General features: G+C 40.9%; 1 protein-coding gene across 1 annotated transcript; it reads right to left on the bottom strand.

The window, feature by feature from the left end:
* Nucleotides 1–2,415: 2,415 nt before the first annotated feature.
* Nucleotides 2,416–17,044, bottom strand: LOC116521606 (cytochrome c oxidase subunit 6B1). The gene is made up of 4 exons (XM_032236264.1): nt 17,038–17,044; nt 5,803–5,925; nt 3,742–3,842; nt 2,416–2,469 (listed from the first exon to the last, which is right to left on the bottom strand). The coding sequence occupies exons 1-4, from the start codon at nt 17,042–17,044 to the stop codon at nt 2,416–2,418; spliced, it is 285 nt and encodes a 94-aa protein (XP_032092155.1).
* Nucleotides 17,045–18,839: the final 1,795 nt, after the last annotated feature.

Below are 18,839 nucleotides of genomic sequence, written 5' to 3'. Positions count from 1 at the left end.
GTTTCACCCCTTGAGAAAGGAAATGAATTTAGCAGAGGGTAGCAAGACAGAGGAAGTAATTAGGCACACCACTGGGTGAATTTAAAAAGCTGTAGTGCAGTTGAGATTGAGGCAGTGTTGAATCCCTTAAGAGGATCATAGAATATGGGGGAAAGACTGATTCCTGTTCTGCTGCAGGATATAAACTGCTTTGGAGGGATAGATTTCCATCAGTACCACACATGGTGAGAAAAGGGAACTACATTCTTCTCCAAGTCTCTATTCCCATTAATTTAATGAAGGTAACTGACTAACTTTGAAAACATCATAAAAGAAAAGGACATCTGCTAGCCTGCTTTAAAACAATCATGTTATCCTAATACAGATAGTCCTCAACTTACAACACAATAGAGCCTAACATTTCTGTTGCTAAATGAAACATTTGTTAAGTGAATTTTGCCCCATTTTACCACCTTTCTTGTCATAGCTGTTAAGTGAATTACTGCTGTTGTTAAGTTAGTAACGTTCTTAAGTCAATCTAATTTCCCCGTTGACTTTTCTTGTAAGAACGTTACAAAAGGTGATCACATAGCTGCGGGACACTGCAACCATCATAAATATGGGTCACTGGCAAGCATTCAAATTTTGAATGAGTGAGAAAAAGTCATTTTTTTAGTGCTGTTGTAACTTTGAACCATCACTAAATGAACTGTTGCAGGTCAAGGACAGGGGTAAAATTAAGCAGGTTCTGACAGGTTCTGGAGAACCGGTAGTGGCATTTTGAGTAGTTCAGAGAACCGGCAAATACTACCTCTGCCTGGTTCCAGAGTGGGGTGGGAATGGAGATTTTGCAATGTCGTCCCCCTGCCATGCCCAACAAGCCACACCCACCGAACCAGTGATAAAAAATTTTGAATTTCACCTCTGTTGAGGGCGATCTGTAATTCTTACAGCAAGCACACAGGAAGGCTATATTATTGTTGTTGTTGTTGTTTCTATGTTGCACACAGAGGGGATAGCTAGACTGAGGCAGAAAGAAGCCAGCTAGCCTCAGGTCACCTTAGGGGCTTCAGCAGTGGCTTGTAATGAAGATTTCCTCAATCAACTCAATGTTCAATGGATCATTCAGCCCATAGTTGCTCTTCTCAAAGCATGGGCCAAGATTCCATTAGATTGCCCGCACTCAGCAAAAGTAACTACAAGGCAAGGAACAGGCACAGTCAGTGCTTGCAAAACCCAAAACAGAAAGTGTATGACTATTGGAGAAAGATCCTTGGCACAAAAATGACAGAGGGTGGGTGAGCATGTCTGTTTGGGGCCACGGAATAGCAGCTTCAGCAATGCTGCCCTTCCATCCAATCTCCCATTTGCATCAAGAGATTTCCCGCACCTGTTTCCTGAGTTATTATTCCAGAGGAGACTTGTTTTCCCTTTGCCACACTCCACTTCATAGGCAGAGGATGGGGTTGTCCTGGCAGGGCGTGTCAACACTTTCTCGACCCTACTTTTGATTTTGGGTGTGTGCTTGCTCAGTACGTGAGCGTGTATTTCCCTTCCAACTATTTTCCTTAGCCAGTATGCCTGGGTGTGGGGAAAGGAGTGGTGTTTATGTCCTAGCTTCACACCTTTCCCGTTCGTTATCTCTTGGATATTTTGAGGTGTAGATCCAATATCTGCATATAAAATCTTGTTTTAGAAGGCAAAAAGCTTGGCAAGGCAATCTTGGGTTTACATCTGAAGCCTCAGATTTTGTGATTCCTTAAATGGTAAAATAAGCTGCAGTTTTTTCTGGCTCTTTCTGTTTGGGCATAAATCACCTGTTAAGATCTGGATCAAAACCAAGATGTGAGAGGCAAATTCAATCTTTTCTTGTATCATTTTTCCAATTAAAGCTATCAACTGATTCTGAAGCAACTATCCACAACTACACAGCTCCAGTTGCTCAAGATAATAGGAAGGTTGCTATGATAGCCCAAAACATCTAAGAAGCAGAGAGAAAATAGGTCTTGAATAAACTATTGAGAAAATATACTAATACGGGTTTCTACAGAAAACTTACATGTGGGATTAATTTCAAATTTTGGAGAGGAAAAGATTTCTTCAGGGGTATCATGAACAAGTAGAACAAGATATAAACTAAAACATAAATAAATTTGAAGATAGCAGGGGAATCAAAGTTTCATATATACAAATCTGGGGAGAAAAGCATTTAAACATATCTAAACATTTTAGTTGTTAAAAAGTTGTTTATTGGGAATTACTGTTCTGTTCAATTTTTTTTAAAACAATACTTTTATTTGCATTTTGTTCTGTTTTAGTGGTGCGGAGATTCACAGTTCTGCTGAGGTAATTAATCATTCAATTGGAACTAGACGAAAATATACTTGCTGTTGTACCTCCCAGGCTATCTTCATGAAGGCAACGGATGATAGATCTTTATATCTTGCCAGGAAAACTTCCCAGTTTACGTTGCTCATCCCACTGATTAACCTGAACAGCAAATAAAAACCTTAAGGAGGCTTAGGCACAGGCACACAATATTGTTCTTGGAACAATAACAACAAAATTAGCAATATTCCTCTCTATGTCATTAAAGATTTCAAAATGGCATCTTTTTATTCTTCATGTCTTGCAGACGTGCTTGCTTTCAACCCTCAAATTCCTAGACAGCAAACTCAGCAATATAGTCCTCAACTTACAACCATTCTTTTAATGATTGTTCAAAATTACAATGGCATTGAAAAACATGATTTATGTCCAGTCCTTGAGCTTATGACTATGGCAACATCCCCATGCTCACATGATCAAAATTCAGGCAACTGAATTTCGCTGGGCAACTGGCATGTATTTATGATAGTTGCAGTACACTGAGGTCATGTGATTGCCACTTGCGACCTTCCCAGCTGGCTTCTGACAAACAAAGACAATGGAGGAAGCAGGATTCAGTTAACGATAGCATGATTCACTTAATAACTGCAGTGATTAACCCACTGTGGCAAAACTGGGTGCAACTCACTTAACAACTACCTTGGTTAGCCACAGAAATTCTAGTCCCAATTGTGATCAGATGTCCAGGCCTACCTGTATTTGTAGGATAAATTATTCAGGGTTTACTGAATTAGGGAATGTTGAACAAAGCAATTTGCTATTATCTGTCTATTAATGATCATTTAACAGCTTCTGTCTAGTGAGTCTTGAAAACAAAAAGATCGATACAGCCAGGGTTTGAAGAACTATTATAAACAGGGATCACATCCTTGCATTATATATAGTAAATGCATTTGATTCACATTTACAGCCTTTTCACAGTAACAATGTGAACCTTGATGAAATCCAGACCTTGCTTGCTGATAAAAAGAGTTGCTCATTGATGCATTGGTATCCTGTGTTTTTGAAACACAGGATGTTGTGTGTTGTGTGGTTCGGAGGGAAAAAAAGTAAGACAAGTCCTTTACAATCATAGCTAAAACAAGACCACATCATAGGCTCTCCTGTTACACTACAATTAACTAATAAAGATAGGCCAGTTGGTCTGAAGCACTGGTGGGTACCTCTTTAAAAATATTTATTATTTATTTATGGGATAAACACAGTTGTAACTTTTTTTTTGAAAAGGATGAACAGAAAGTACACATTTTGCCCCGGGTCCTAAATGAAATGATCCATCACTCCAAAAAAGAAGGAAGGAAGGCACTGATTCTGTAGGAAAAAAAGATACTGATTGGGTTTTTTTCTTCTTCCATAACTACTGTTTCTACTTACCCAACTACTGGGACACAAGGATTTAAAAACCTTATGGTACCATTCACACCTCTGCACATCCTGGCCTTTAGTTTTCACAATCTTCAGACAACGGTAATAATCTGCAAGGACAAAGAAGAAGCTGATATGTTCTGATAATTGTTCTTGAACAGAAATGGGAAATTCACATTAGAATATTTTCTTCATTTTGATGTTCATTGGTTGACTTAGGGTCAATGTCTCTCAGGCTGACTACAAGTTTCTTATGAGGATACAGTGATGGTAGTGTGGATAAATGCAAGAAATAAATAGTGTCATCAATTGTGCTTATTCATAGCTGGTTCCACCACAAAACCGCGCTCGACTAAACCACGTCCGACTAAACCGTGTAGCTGACCTCATCAACAGGGCGACAACAGCGCGGAGACAGAAGCACGCTGTAAACCCTAAACCTAAAATTAACCCCTAAACCTAAACCTAACCCCCCTAAACCTAATCCTAACCCTAACCTAACCCTAACCCTAACCCTTAACCTAACCCTAAACCTAACCCTAACCCTAACCCTAACCCTAACCCTAACCCTTAACCTAACCCTAAACCTAACCCTAAACCTAACCCTTACCTTAAGTTGAATCGGCTTGCTTTCAAAGCGCTATTTAAAGCGTTCTTCTTTCTCCGCGCTAGCTGTTTTCGCCCTGTTGATGACGTCAGCGACGCAGTTTAATCGGGCGCGGCTTAGTCGAGCGCGGTTTTGACGTGTCACGTTCACAGCTTAATATATAGGACAATTGTAATAGGTGCATTGCGCAACATCTGGAACTGGATTCTTTGCAAATACAGTACTGTAAATTCTTGAGCTCTAAAAAACCCACATAAAAGCCTTCTAATAGCATGGGAGAGAAATTTTGGCTATGAGATTGAAATGGGCAAATGGTGGGATCTATGGAGTAAGACTATTAAACTTACAATATTTACAGCGTTTAAAGAAAACATATACGGTTTATAGGTGGCACGTCCCCCCAACGAGGTTAGCCAAAATGTTTCCTGGGTTATCTCCACTGTGTTGGAAATGTGGAAGAAGGGATGGCACATTCTACCATATTTGGTGGTCCTGTACTGAGGCCACAAAGTACTGGAGAAGGATTCAAAACTGGCTAAAAGAGGTTATCAAGGCAAGCATGGAATGGAAACCTGAGACTTTTTTACTAAGCATAAAATCAGAAAACATGAGTAAATCTATATGGATTTGAGCCTACATATAATTGTGGCCACAAGAATAACCTATGTGCAATTTTGGAAATCTACTACCATACCATTGGAAGATGCCATAATTAAAAAGATTTATAAATGTGCAGAAATGGACAGAATGACAGGTTGGCTGAGGGACAAAGGAGAAACAGAGCATTATCTTAGCTGGAACCTATGGTATATGTGGGCGACAAGGAGAACAGCAGGGACTTAAAACGGGGAAAGTTAAATAGCAGTTGTTAACAATGGGAACTAAAAGTGAACAAGGGTATTGTAATAGATCCCTGAACTTTGTAACGAGAAGATGCTGGTTAGAGACTAAACAATGAGGAAGGAAAAAAAAAAGTTGGGCTGTGAATGACTGTCACCGTGGGGGGCGGGTTGTATGTTTAAAGTTGTATTTGTATTTGTATGTCTTTTTTTTTTTTTTTAAAGTATAACCAATAAATATTATTTTTTTAAAAACCACATTCAATCAAATATTCTAATCTGCAACTGAAACAAAGCACTTTTTTTAATTCCTTGGGGTGGACATAGCAAGGCTTGTCGGGCTTTTAGGCCTGGTTCTTGACATTCGATTGTCAGAAGTAAGTTCCACTAAGTACAGAGATATTCCAGTTAGATTATTCCAGTTAGTAGTCTCTTTTTTGCTAGGTACATAGAGCAAGTTCCTGCAGCAGTTGTATTTGCTTTTCTGTATTTAAAATATGCTACTGGAATGACAAAACTGGATAGACCAAGTAGAAAGTCAAGCTTACTTTATATGCCTGCATGGCTCAGTTGTTCAGCAAAAATTATCCTAACCCTTATGGCCACATCTTGTCTTTTACCTACCCAAGTAATTCTGGTAGCAGTTACGAGTCTGGTTGGTGAATGGAAAGCGAGGATCAAAAGGAGCTGTGAAAGGGAGTTTTCTTTTCTTGGTGTCTAGTGTAGCAGCTGAAACTTTCTGCATTTCTGAAAAAGTGAAAAGGAGAGAAAGAGTAGGAGAGTGAATGTGTATTGGCAAAACATGGAGGAGTCAAACTGATATGCTGCTTGTCCTTTCTCAGAACAAATCAATTTCCCAAAGACAAATCAACTTCCCAAAGAAGTCCTCATTTCAGAGATTTGGGTAACTAATCTAATTATTCATTGCTACTGAGAAAAAGTATTGTAACCATTCCAATGATTCTTATTCCCTTTCTAGACAGCTGAGGGTTTCTGGCTCAGAAATATCTTCTGATTGATTTCTCTTCTCTAAGGATCTGAAAGTTAATAACTTCTCATTCTTATCCAAACAGTGTCTTCAACCAAATTCAGTTTGGGATTTTAGCCTAATATTTTCCTTCTCTTCCAAATTACTTCTTTCAAATCCTATCAGAATTGCTCTTCATTTCTAACTTGGACAGTTTTCCTTTCTATTTATTTCTAATTTGACATGGCTTCACTTTGTCATTAATTATCATCCCAGTTCATGGTAGCTACTCCCAACTACTGACTTCTTTGAAGAGCAAGCTGACTTCTTTGAACAGCAGTCCAGCCCTCACTTCTCACAGCCCTGCTCTTCCTAACATCTCTACTCAACATACATCATTGATAGTTGCAGAGCTGCCTAACCGTTCATTCATTGAGGATACATTCTTCATTCTGATTTTTCCTTTCCTTTCAGATTAATTTTTAGCAAATTAAATGTAAGAGCAAACGAAGAGGATTAAATCAGTTGGGAGATAAAGCATATGAAGGAACCCTTAACCACTGTCTCTGTCTAAATTTCCCTCCTCAAGGGAGGAATTATGCAGCTTCCTGTATTGTCAAGAATTCGTAATTAAAAATTTGATATGCAAACATATGTAAACAAGAAATTCCAGAGTGTTTTGGCCACGGATGCTCTGCTTCTTTGTCACAGATCATTTTAATTTTTCCCTGTAGAGCCCAAGTCAGATAAAGCTCCATACATAGCCAATAATGGCTGATCACAGAAATAGCTAAATAGCATTGATCTCAGAGCTGATTATTACTTGGATAAGAGACCACCACAAAACCTTATAGCTCCAGATTAGACTGTGAACCCAACATGGTGTCTACCAGGACTCAATGTTTAAGTGGGGTCTTGCCTCTACCCCTCAGTGTGCTCCTCAACAAAATATCCATCACATTTTGTCTGAATGTCCATCAAGAGCTTACACAGAGCCCCAATGTCTGTTTTTTTTTCAACACAGATCACCTTGTCCTTGAAAGCTGGGGGAATGGACATTAACATTTGAACAACTATAAGTCCATGTATTTGTTATATGCTAAATAAATAAAAACTGGGAAGACCCCCCCTTCCGCCTCCCAATATTACAGAATATGGGAAAAGCAAATCAGGTCCATTTTGTTGCCAAGATTGTGACTTGAAGATGGCTCTGCTTTTTTTTTCTGTACAGAACTGTGCACTCCCTCTGCTGGAGATATCTCAGTTAATATTATTCTGGATGGAATATTTTTCTCTACTTCCTAGCTTGCTTTTTTCTAGCTTCAGTTAAAAATATCAGAAAAAAACTACTCTCTCTCCTCCCAATACCCTTATTAATTTATCATATCAGACTGCTGTGGTGACTTCTAGCCCCGAGAGAGAAAAAGTGAAGCGGCATTTATGTGGTCTGACTCAGGAGCTGGAAACTGGTAGGCCTCATCTCAGCTGCAGCCTCAACCCCATTTGAAACGCTCCCTGATCTTAACCCATTAATTTGCAGTCTTACATCAAAAAGAATCACAAGCCCTTGTCAAAAATACAGGATTATTGTTTTGGAAGGAACAAAAATCTGAGGGAAATGGGCAGTTTCTAAAGATGATACATAAATAAATGCTACATAAATAAATCACTCTCAGTGCGTTTGAATGAACACCCTGCCTCATCCAGAGAGATGGAGTTGAGGAAAATTCCTTCTGGGGCCAACCCTGAGGTAAGACCCTTGGGATACCATGGTGCAAAGTAAACTAGCGACCTGTTTTCCAGAAAATGAATAAGGGTTTAGACTCACTTATTCCCACCCCAGTTAAATTAGGAATAACTGCCAGAATTTCAGGGACTGGCAAAATATTTATATATAAAAAAACAGGCCAATCAGATGTGTGGCTACTGATCTGCTGCCTAATGATTGGCTGGACTCATAGAATCTTCTGGAAGCTGCATGGAAGGAGGAGTGAGTGGGATTCCTAACTGAAGCAGAGGTAACAAAATGGCTCCTTTTCACAAGATGGTAGAAGCAAGCTACTCAAGAAGCACTGAGAAACCCTTGTTTTGCGTGCACACTCACATTTGTGAACCAGTAGAAAAGGTAAGTAAATCCCACCCCTCAGTGGTGGGATTCAAATTTTTTTTACTACCAGTTCTGTGGGCATGGCTTGGTGGGTGTGGCAGGGAGCGGATATTGTAAAATCCCCATTCCCTCCCCACTCCAAGGGAAGGTTACTGCAAAATACCCATTTCCTCTGGATCAGCTGGGACGCGGGAAGCAGAGAATAGATGGGGGCAGGGCCAGTCAGGTGGTTTTTACCGGTTCTTTGCGCTACTCAAAATTTCCGCTACCAGAACTAGTCAGAACCTGCTAAATACCACCTCTGCCACTCGTGAGCAACACTGCAGCACCCCCTTCTCTTGGCCTCCCACAACTCACCTGTAGCTACACTGCAGTGGTGGGTTCCAGATTTCACTGCAACCGGTACGGTGCAACGGGGCTAGGTGTCCACCACATGCACGCGCGCAGTGCGCGCATGCATACTTACCGCCTGCAACGTTCCAGCTACTCGGCAGAGTATTGCACAGGCACTGTACGCTCCGTGTGCATAAGCCCCAATCGGCTCAAATACAGGTAAGGAGGGCGGGCAGGCAGGTGGGCCCTCCAGAGCACCGTACCAGAACAGTACCTGATGGTCCCACCAGGCATCAGTACGCCTGTCCCGGGGCATACCAGCCATATCCTACCACTGCTGCACTGGTTATCCCAGAGCTTCTCCAGACCACCCTTTCCTCTCCCCACTACACTCATTATTTTGAATTTCCACTCTTTCTCACCTAACAACCTGTCTTAGGGTTAACAATAGCAACTAGGATTGCTGAGATTGTTATCACTAAGCAATGCAGTCATGTGACATCACACTTTAGTACCCCATTTTTTAGCTATGACAATCGTGATTCCAATTGCCAATGTAACCCAAGAGCTATTTATAATTAATTTCAAAACTCTGGAAAATTTCTCACAGTTGTCTTTCAAACAATCCAGCAATAGGGGACCGAAAGCCCCACAACACCACTGCAACTGCCTCACTTTGTGTGTCAAATTCACTTTTCTCCTCTTGTCCCTGTCTCAATGGCATCTGTGGATCAATTTCTAGATTCTGCATGCATGTTTGAATTGAGTTCTGATTACTGTTTTGAATTCTGAAAATCAGCAGGGAAGAAAAAAATGCATAAAATCCTAAACTTTATAAGCCATTTAAGTACTGAGTCCAATTTCCTACTTAGGGAGGAATCCAAATTAAAGCATTTCTAGTTGTCTAGCCTCTGCTTGAACATATCCAGTGAAAGGGAGTTAATCACTTCTTGGAGCTGCTGTTCCTGTACTCAGAATGTCATGGAGTTCTTTGGGATTCTGCTGAATGAAGATATATTATGCCCCCAGCATTCCTCTAATCTACTAACACATTGCTTATTTTAAAATGTTTATTAAAATATTCTCTGATCATTGGCATATTTATTTGATTTGCTAGGCAACAAAGATTAGGACTGGGAGTAAATGTGGTATGGATATCATCAAGATGGGGAATTCGATTCTGATTCTTGTGCATGATGTGACAAGAGTAGGAAAGTAAAACACATTAGAGGGCATTTTTTGTTTATGATATTTCTCACCTGCTTTCTACTTTTTAAAAGCTCTCAAGATAGCTTGCAAAGCAAATACAACTACATCTTTAAAACATAGAGGTTAACAATATTTTTAGGCATTCTGTACAAATAACATTTTTAAAAAGGCCATTTTTGCAACATCATCACTCTAGAGATTTCAACCCTCTCTCCCCTGAGATCTCACACATTCTAGCGTGAACTTTTGTTAGAAGTGATGTCATAAGCAATTCTTTGATTTTTTTAAAAAAAGTCTTAAATATTTTTATTCATGTTCACCATATCATCCAGAATCAAAATAAACAGGAGCTGCAAAAAAGTGCAATTGTTTTCACTTTCTTCTTGACTGATCTCTTTTTTAAGTGCTTCACCAAAAATGTAATAAAGGTTCTTGTTACAAAAATAGACACAAGACAGACACAAATGCACACAAATATACAAAATCAATACTCCTTTTTTAAATCTGTCAGTGGACTGGACACAGTAAATCTCTTTCCTTATCAAGTTTTTCTAACCATTTAAAAGCAGCACAATTTCTTTGTAAAGATTTCAAAATTTACAGCAAAATTTGCCATTCAGAAGAGGCATAATTTTTGTCCAAACTGAGATTACAATCCTTTAATTTTTAGGGGTTGGGGCAGAGGTGGGCTTCAGCCAGTTCAGGCTGATTCGGGCAAACCAGTTGTTAAGATTCTGTGCAGTTTAACGAATCGTCAAATCCCACCACTGGGTGGCCCTGCCCACTCTACCCTATATTGCCTCACCCACCTTGGCCAGTGGTTAGAGTCACGTCCACACCCAGCTACTCTCTGGCTAGAGTCGCACTGACTTGCCCAAACCACGCAGTCCAGATGATCTCCATGCCTTGCCTGCTCTGCTCACTGTGGCTGCCCGCAAAGGTAAGGCACTCAGCCGAAAGGTCACCTTGGGGTGGACATAACAAGGCTTGTCGGGCTTTTAGGCCTGGTTCTTGACATCCTTCCGCCTGCATGCCGCCTGTTAGCCCTTCGCCTCAGGGGACGCACCAGCCCCTGGTTTTTGCCTTCCCTGGGGCAAAGCGGAGGTGGAGCAGGCGGCAGCCCAGAGCAGGGCCCTGACTGTGTCCTCCCTCTCAAGGGTGGGTTCTGGCAGCTACTACTGTGGGTTGCACCATGTGCACCCTTTGCATGCGCATGCACAGTGCAATAAAAATTCTGTGCATGCACAGATGCAAAACAGATGGCGCCGCCTATGGTGCCACCTGGATAACCAGTTTGGGTGTGTGGCTGCTCTGGATCCAGGCCGCCAAAACACTACCGGTTCAGCTGAACCGGTCCGAACTGGTAAGAACCCACCATTGCTCCCCCCCCCCATTGAGAAGCCTGCAACTGCCACTTCTTTGCTGACATGAGAAACCAGCAGCCACCATTTTTTGTCAGCATGAGATGCCTCCAGCCACTACTGCTGGCCCAGTTCCAGCCAGCAAAGAACGGTGGCTGCAGGCTTCTCACACTAGAAAACACTGGTAGCTGGAGGCTTCTTGCATTGAAAAAGAGCAGCAGCTGCAGGCTTCTACTGCTGAAAAATAGGCAGTGGCAGCAGGCTTCTTGCGCTGAAAAAGACCCGCAGCTGAAGGCTTCTCACGCCAAAAAAGAAGTGGTGGTTGCAGGCTTCTCACACCGAAAAACACTGGTGGCTGGAGGCTTCTTGCGCTGAAAAATAGGCAGCGGCTGCAGGCTTCTTGCACTGAAAATGACCAGAGGTTGCAAGCTTCTCAATGAAAACAAGGCAGTAGCTGCAGGCCAGTGTCTTGGGACGGGGTCATGTGCCCAGTTGCACCAACAATGGTTGGAAGTAGCTGCCCGCTGCTTCCTGCTGCAAAACCCCTTTTAAAAACCCTGACTGTTGGGCAGTGAGACCCAGCAAGAGATGACACATTGGAGAATCACCGTTGCTGTTGCTGCACAAATGTAAGTCTAAGGCTCCAGCCACCACCACTTCAGCCTCCTGCGCTGCCCCATCTTGTTGTGAGTGACATTGAGTTGGCCACCCCAACTCAGTCACATGACCACCACCCCCAGCCACGCCCACCTGGTCTTTAGGGCGAACTGGTTGTTAAATTACTTGGCTCCCACTATTGGATTGGGGTAAGAGGAGAAAGATTTTCTTTAAACAGTACAGGGTTCACTGTCGAAAGTCCTAAAGAGAGAGAGATAATTCAATTTAGATCTCATATGCACTGCCTTCTTTCTAGGCCAGGCCTTCTAAAAGATGCCTATAGCCTCAGGCTGTATGGATAAATACAGGATAAATCTTGCTACAATTATCAGAAATTTGGTTTAGATATAAATTCTCCAGATTCTTCACCTTCAATGGTAGGTACTTAATTTTCTCTCTATTCCAGTCCAAACTACTATTCCAAGTATTGTTTTTTCCCCTAAACATCTTTCACCTTCTTTTCAAATATATTTCAGGTAGTTCTCATTTGGCAAATAACTTGTTTAATGACCATTCAGTTATGATGGTGATGAAAAAGTAATTTTATAACTAGTCATTACCTTTATGACCTCAGTTCATAAAAGAAAGTAAAACTGAGGTAAGATCATAAACACTATTGCAGTTTCATTTAATGACTGCTTCACTTAACAACAAAGTTGGCAATACCAGATGAGGACTGTCTGTACTCTACACATTCAGTGGCATGAGAAGTTCAGACCTTCCTTTAAAAAAAAAAGAATATTTATGAGATGGGAGAAAATACAATTGTCACTCTTGCTAATAATTTCTGTGATTAGTATCTGCTTTAACAGCTGACGTACCATTGAAGCAATAGCAGACAGGTATATCTAAATTTTTGTGTTGGGGGAAAACATGAGTTAAATATAAAATATTACAAGAAATAGAAGGGTGTCAGAGCTAAAAGGTCATGTTTGAGATTTAGGTGGCATGGATACTTATGGTAAGAATAAAGCTAAAGTAATAAAGTTTTAAAAATAATTATGTTAGACGTGGCCTGTTGGGAATATGGAAGAGATATAAACCAGGTTACATCCAAAAACACTTTTGTGGCAGTCATAACAAGAAGCATTTAATAGATGGGAAATGCTTTACAAACATAAATAGTTAACTTATTTTGACATACTAGAATTTTGTCAGGGAAGTCAAGAGTGGTTCTGATTGCAGAAAGATGTATTTTTCAAAGGTTGTCTCATGTATAATAGCTAGAAAGATTTAAAGTAGATAAAATAATTTTTGGTTTTGAATATTTTAAGACTAATCTTGAAAATAGAATTGTGTACAAGTAATGATCGCATTATTTCTAAAGAATAAACTTTTATTGAAATTTGCAACAAGAACATGTGAAAGAATATATGACAAAATTGGCTAACAATTTTAATTACAAATCAAACAGACAAAGAATATATGGATTAAAGGACTGAAATTTAGACTGTTATAATTGCAAAAGAAATTATATGCCCAAAACATTGGTATATGTCATTAGAAAAAATATCTAGAATGTATAAACATTTTTTTTAAATTTATATTGGAAATGTGACGGGATAGTTTATCATGCTTGATGGATATATAAAAAAAATTGGACTCTACTCATACTAATTCAGAAGATTTGGAAAATTAACACAAAACTGAAACCAGAGATGTCTCTTTTGAGACTGATGGAACTTTGTTTTTATATATGACAATTGCAGTGAGATTATTATATTGTATACACAAAGTTGGAAAGATTTGACATTACCCACAATGGTAAAATGGATGGTAAAGGAGATGAAACTTGCTGGGATCACTAATTAACATTTTAGATTAGAGAAAATATATTAACTTAGTTTAATACTGAAAACCTCTTGTAGACTTTTTGCATAAAACAGAAAAAATGAATTCATATGGCTTTAATGACTAGAAAAATATAGATTATAGAAAAAAAGGAAGTCATGCTGTAACCATACAGTAAGAGTTTAATTTATACTTCCAACTGATATAAAAGAAAACTGGACATTTCTGTTTTATATTTACTTTCTTTTTTCTGCATTTTAGGTTTAACTTTTTTTCTTTCTTTATTCTAAAACATTGGCTTTTAGTTAATTTTTATCTTTATTTTTTAAAACTGTCATGGAAGTTATTTTTTAATGAAAAGAATCATATGTTTGAGAATTTTGTGAAATTGCACTTTTAGTAACTTGCAAACTGTGGATGTCACAGGAGGCAACACCACTGAGTTGGTCTCATGTTATTTTGAAAAAAACATTACTCAGGACCAGCCTAGTTAGTAGTTAAATGAGAGATCACAGCTACATTGGAAAGTAGCTGGACATTCTAAAAAGTCTTCCAGAAATTGTTTATGCCTAACTAGGGTTCCATTGTGGATTACTGTCTGTCACTTCCCCTCCAGTCTAGAATTGCATCCCATAAATTGGAATACAGCATCTCACATACATTTTAAAAAAGCAGCAAAGCAGGAAAAAGTAGGAAAAAATGAGCAACTCGTGACTTCTTGCCAGAAAGAACAGCTTTGCTAACTCAGGGGCAAATTTCATCTATTTGAAGGCTGCTGCCAAGTAGAATAAAAGTATTAATAATAAAGCAATAGGCATCCATCAGGGCAACAAAGAAATGAGGGACGAAACAAAAATTTCAAGGCAACTCAGCCCCTTAAGTTTTTTTGTGCAATGATGCAAAGCAAATGCAAAAGGGTGGAACTGTCATTGTGAAACCATAGCAAACATTTTGTTATTTTGGCACCATTGTGGCTAGGAACAGATGTCTCGGGTAGGGGCGTAAGCTTTTGCTCAACCCCAAAACAAAATATTAAAGAATGGAATCTCAAGTGAACAAATTTGCTTGCAAAAGTTATATATTCCGTCTTCCTTTTTTGCTCCAAGATGAACACAGAAAAAAAACAACGTTGGGCCATGTGGATGCCGTAAAGAAAACCTTATAATATACAGTGCTTGGTTTACACGTGCTTTTTTCTTCCTGAACAATTTGGAGAAGAAATAAAGCAGCTGAATTTATTTTCCTTTTAGCAAACTCTTGATTATTTGACTGTAAACAAGGAACTATGGCTAGTTGTTAAACACACTACCAGAACAATGCAAAGTTCAGGATTGATTTGTTTAGCACTCCACTAGAGTCTGCTTTAAAACACAATTTCTAGTTCACATGTAATAAAAACTTAGAAACGGGGAAAGTAAAATGAATTCTCTTGTACTCCTCTATTTTACTATATTAGTGGGTGAGGCTATTCTATTCGACACCTGGCAGGTGAATTTTGCTGAAAATGGACAGATGGCTGCCAAGTCCTTGTGTTGGTTTTCAAAAATACCATATTTTCTACAGATTTGTCTTCCAATAAATTTAAGCCACTGAGGCTTGAGGGCACTTTGCGCCTGAAATCTCAGCCTATCCTTTATGGTCGGACCTTGTAAGACCAGCAGAACATAATATAAATAATGTCTACCATATAGCATCCGCCCTCACAATCTAGATTTCTACATGACCAACAATTCCTGCAACAGGGGTTTAGGAAGAAGGCATAATCTCTGACAGCCTCCTGTCCAAGTCTACTTTGGATGTCAGATATCAGACTGTAAGGTGTGACGATGCACTTAACTCATCGATAGGCCAAAAGAAGAGCTTAAGTAGACCCTTGAAAAAGAAATAGCTTTTAATTTTGATCAAAGCAAAGAGCTGGGTAGATCATTCCACGGTCTACACACAAGGTGCATGTAAGGAAGGCCACACCTTGGGGAAGATATGGAATCCTTTTATACCTTCAGAGACATCAGCTTAGTACCCAATTCTGCCCCTCTGGCGCATGCCTTCCTTGTAGCCCTTCATTGGCTGTGCAGCAAGGAACATGGGGCCTGAGCCAAGGTGGCGCAGTGGTTAAATGCAGCACTGCAGGCTACTGCTAGATCAGCAGGTCAGTGGTTCAAATCTCACCGGCTCAGGGTTGACTCAGCCTTCCATCCTTCCGAGGTGGGTAAAATGAGGACCCAGATTGTTGGGGGCAATATGCTGACTCTCTGTAAACCGCTTAGAGAGGCCTGAAAGGCCTATGAAGCGGTATATAAGTCTACTGCTATTGCTATTGCTATTGCTGAGTGCTTCGCAACTGAGGGGGGCTGGGTGCTTGGCAACAAAGGTAATTTGCCCGATGTAACCCTGCCAGCCCATGACACACCCAACACCAGGCACTGAGTTGTGCACAAAAACAAGATGACAGGAATTAGATCATTGGTAGAAGCAAATGGCAGAGGCAATCCTAATTCTTACAGAAGCGAAATAGCAAGTTATTATTTTGGCCCAGTAATTCTACCTATTCTGCTATTATTATGTCCCTTCAAGACTTTTAAACTTTTACAAATAACTTTCAATTTAACAACTACAATTGGGACCAGAACCTCTGTTCCTGCGTGAGGCAATCATTAAATGAGTCACACCCAATTTTATAACCTTTTTTGCTGCAGCTGCTAAGCGAATCACTGTGTTTTTTAAGTGAATCATGTGGTTGTCAAGCAAATCTGGCTTCTCCCACTGACTTTGCTTGTCAGAAGCTGGAATGATAATCACATTACCCTGGGATACTACAACCCAGCAGTCCCGAACCTTTCAGGCTTCATGGACTGGCAGCAGCAGTGGTGACCGGTGGTGGTGGTGGTGGTTTTGTTTGCCCACTACTTGCACGAATGGAATTTTGCACGCTCGCTCACCCACCACTTGTATGACCCAGTTCCCAAAGGGCCAGAGACCGTTAGGGAGTTGGAAACTCCTGCTACAACATCTGTAAAAACATGTTTATGAGCCGGGGTAGGCCTCAAAACTTCCAGCAATGGGTTTGCTGCCCCATTGCTGGGTGGATGTGGCAATAGTGGGCCTAGCCTAGTTAGTCTCCTGTACCTTGGTGGGGGGGCTTTTTTGCCCTCCCCGGGCTCTGGAGGCTTTCCTCGAGCCTTCGGGAGGGCAAAAACTGCTTCCCCCAGGCTCCGGAGACCCTCTGGAGGCTGGAAACAGGCCCATTTCTGGACTTCCGGTACTTCCAGTAGGCCTGTTTTTCACCTTCTCCAGGCTCCGGAGGCTTTCCTTGAGCTTCCATAAGGCTCTGGAGGCCCTCTGGAGGCTGGAAACATGCCCGTTTCTGGACTTCCAGAACCTCCGGAAGGCCCCCTTTTCACCCTCTTTAAGCCTCCGTGTGGGCAGGCACTTACCTGGCATGATGAACAGGTTGCGTGGAGACTCCTGGGAGAGGAAGAGTGGGCGGAGCCAGCATTTGGGGGTTCACTGAATCGGGCAGAATCCTAGCTAGAGGATTACCCAAATCCCCTACTACTACTACCCCCTTAAACTACTCAAAAACTGCTGTAAAGCACTGTGGAGTGGTATATAAATCTTACTGCTGTTGCTAGCCAAGCACCCACATTTTGATCACATAATCATGGGGTCATTGCAATGGTTGTAAGTGCCAGGCCTGGTCATAACTTTGGTCGCTAAATGAATAGCCATCAATCAAGGAATACCTGTACGCTAACTGGCTCAAGAGAGCCAATTATTTCAGCAAATATGCCCATCGCAGAGTGCCCCACGCCTAGCATTTTAAGTTTTTGGGGGGTTTACTTTTTGATAGGAGCACCAGCAACCACAGAGAGTTTGCTCTGGTTTTCTCAGATAGCAGGACCAGCTATCACAGTGTCTTTGCTTGTGGCTGAGAATCCCATGCTTACAGATTTCAGCAGTCTTGGAAAAGCTGGTCCCTTAGGTTTTCCTTGGTGCTTTTCTGGATTGTGGAGATTGGGGGACAAGTTTTAGTTGGAGTAATTTCATTAATGGGGGTTTCTTCTGTGATTAGAGAGTGGTGGTAGCCGCATTCCTAGGTTTCTCAGCTATTTTGGTTGCAGGCAAAGTCTTTTTAGAAGCCTCTCAATTCTCCAAGCTTGGAACACTGCATTGTTCTACTCCTGTATTCTTGTGTGGTGCTTGGGAAGTGATGCTGGTCACACCAGGCTCATTGGCTGCAATTGGATGGCCTAATTTTGTGGCTTCATTGGTTTCCACAAGGGTCTCTCTTGCTGAAGGAGACTGGGGCTTTATGGCCTCTTTGCCATTGATTTTGGGGGCTGCAGAGGTGGAGGAAAATCTTTCTTCATCACCACACAAATGGCTTCCTTGGAGACGAGCCCTACAATGTTGGAGGTGCCGTCTCCTAAGGTCTTGCCGGTCTTCTCGTCCTTCAGGACAATACTTTTTCTTGATTTGCCAATTATCCCAGAGATTGTGACATGTTTGGAAGTTTTGGGAGTCATGCACTGTGAGAAATCAAACAGAGAAAGAAAAAGGATGATTTGCAGACAGGATGGTGAAGGCTTCATTCTCAAAAGTAGTCAATTATTTAGGTGATAAAGGACTAATACATTTCAACCAGAAGTTTCCCCCAGGGAAAATGATTTCATTCACCTTATTTTCCCCCACTCGTTAAAGGTTCTCCTTGCATATATATGCTAGTCATTCCCGACTCTAGGGGGCATTCAAAGCTGAAGAGCCAGCGCTGTCCGAAGACATGGTCATGTGGCCGGCATGACTAAACACCGAAGGTGCACAGAACACTGTTACCTTCCCACCAAAAGTGGTCCTTATTTTTATATTGCATTTTTACATGCTTTCGAACTACTAGGTTGACAGAAGCTGGGACAAGTAATGGAAGCTCACTCGGTTACGCGGCACTAGAGATTCAAACCGCTGAACTGCCGACCTTTCTGATTGATAAGCTCAGCATGTTAGCCATTGAGCCATCCCATTGGTTACTCTGTTGTAATTTTGTGTTTGAGATGGAATGCACTGGATCCCTTCTATAATTTCAACCCAACGTAGTGATTCTGTGATATTCAGATGGAAATACATATCAATGGAATTGGAAGGATTGTTGAAATTTGCTTTATGGATCTCCTTGGATACTTCTGTTCAAGGGTGGTAAATACAGAAGATGCTTATTATAATGTACACTAAATACAGGTGG

This window comes from Thamnophis elegans, chromosome Z, assembly GCF_009769535.1.
Source record: "Thamnophis elegans isolate rThaEle1 chromosome Z, rThaEle1.pri, whole genome shotgun sequence".
In the NCBI taxonomy this organism is placed as follows: Eukaryota; Metazoa; Chordata; class Lepidosauria; order Squamata; family Colubridae; genus Thamnophis; species Thamnophis elegans.
This window is presented reverse-complemented; position numbering and strand designations above follow the sequence as displayed.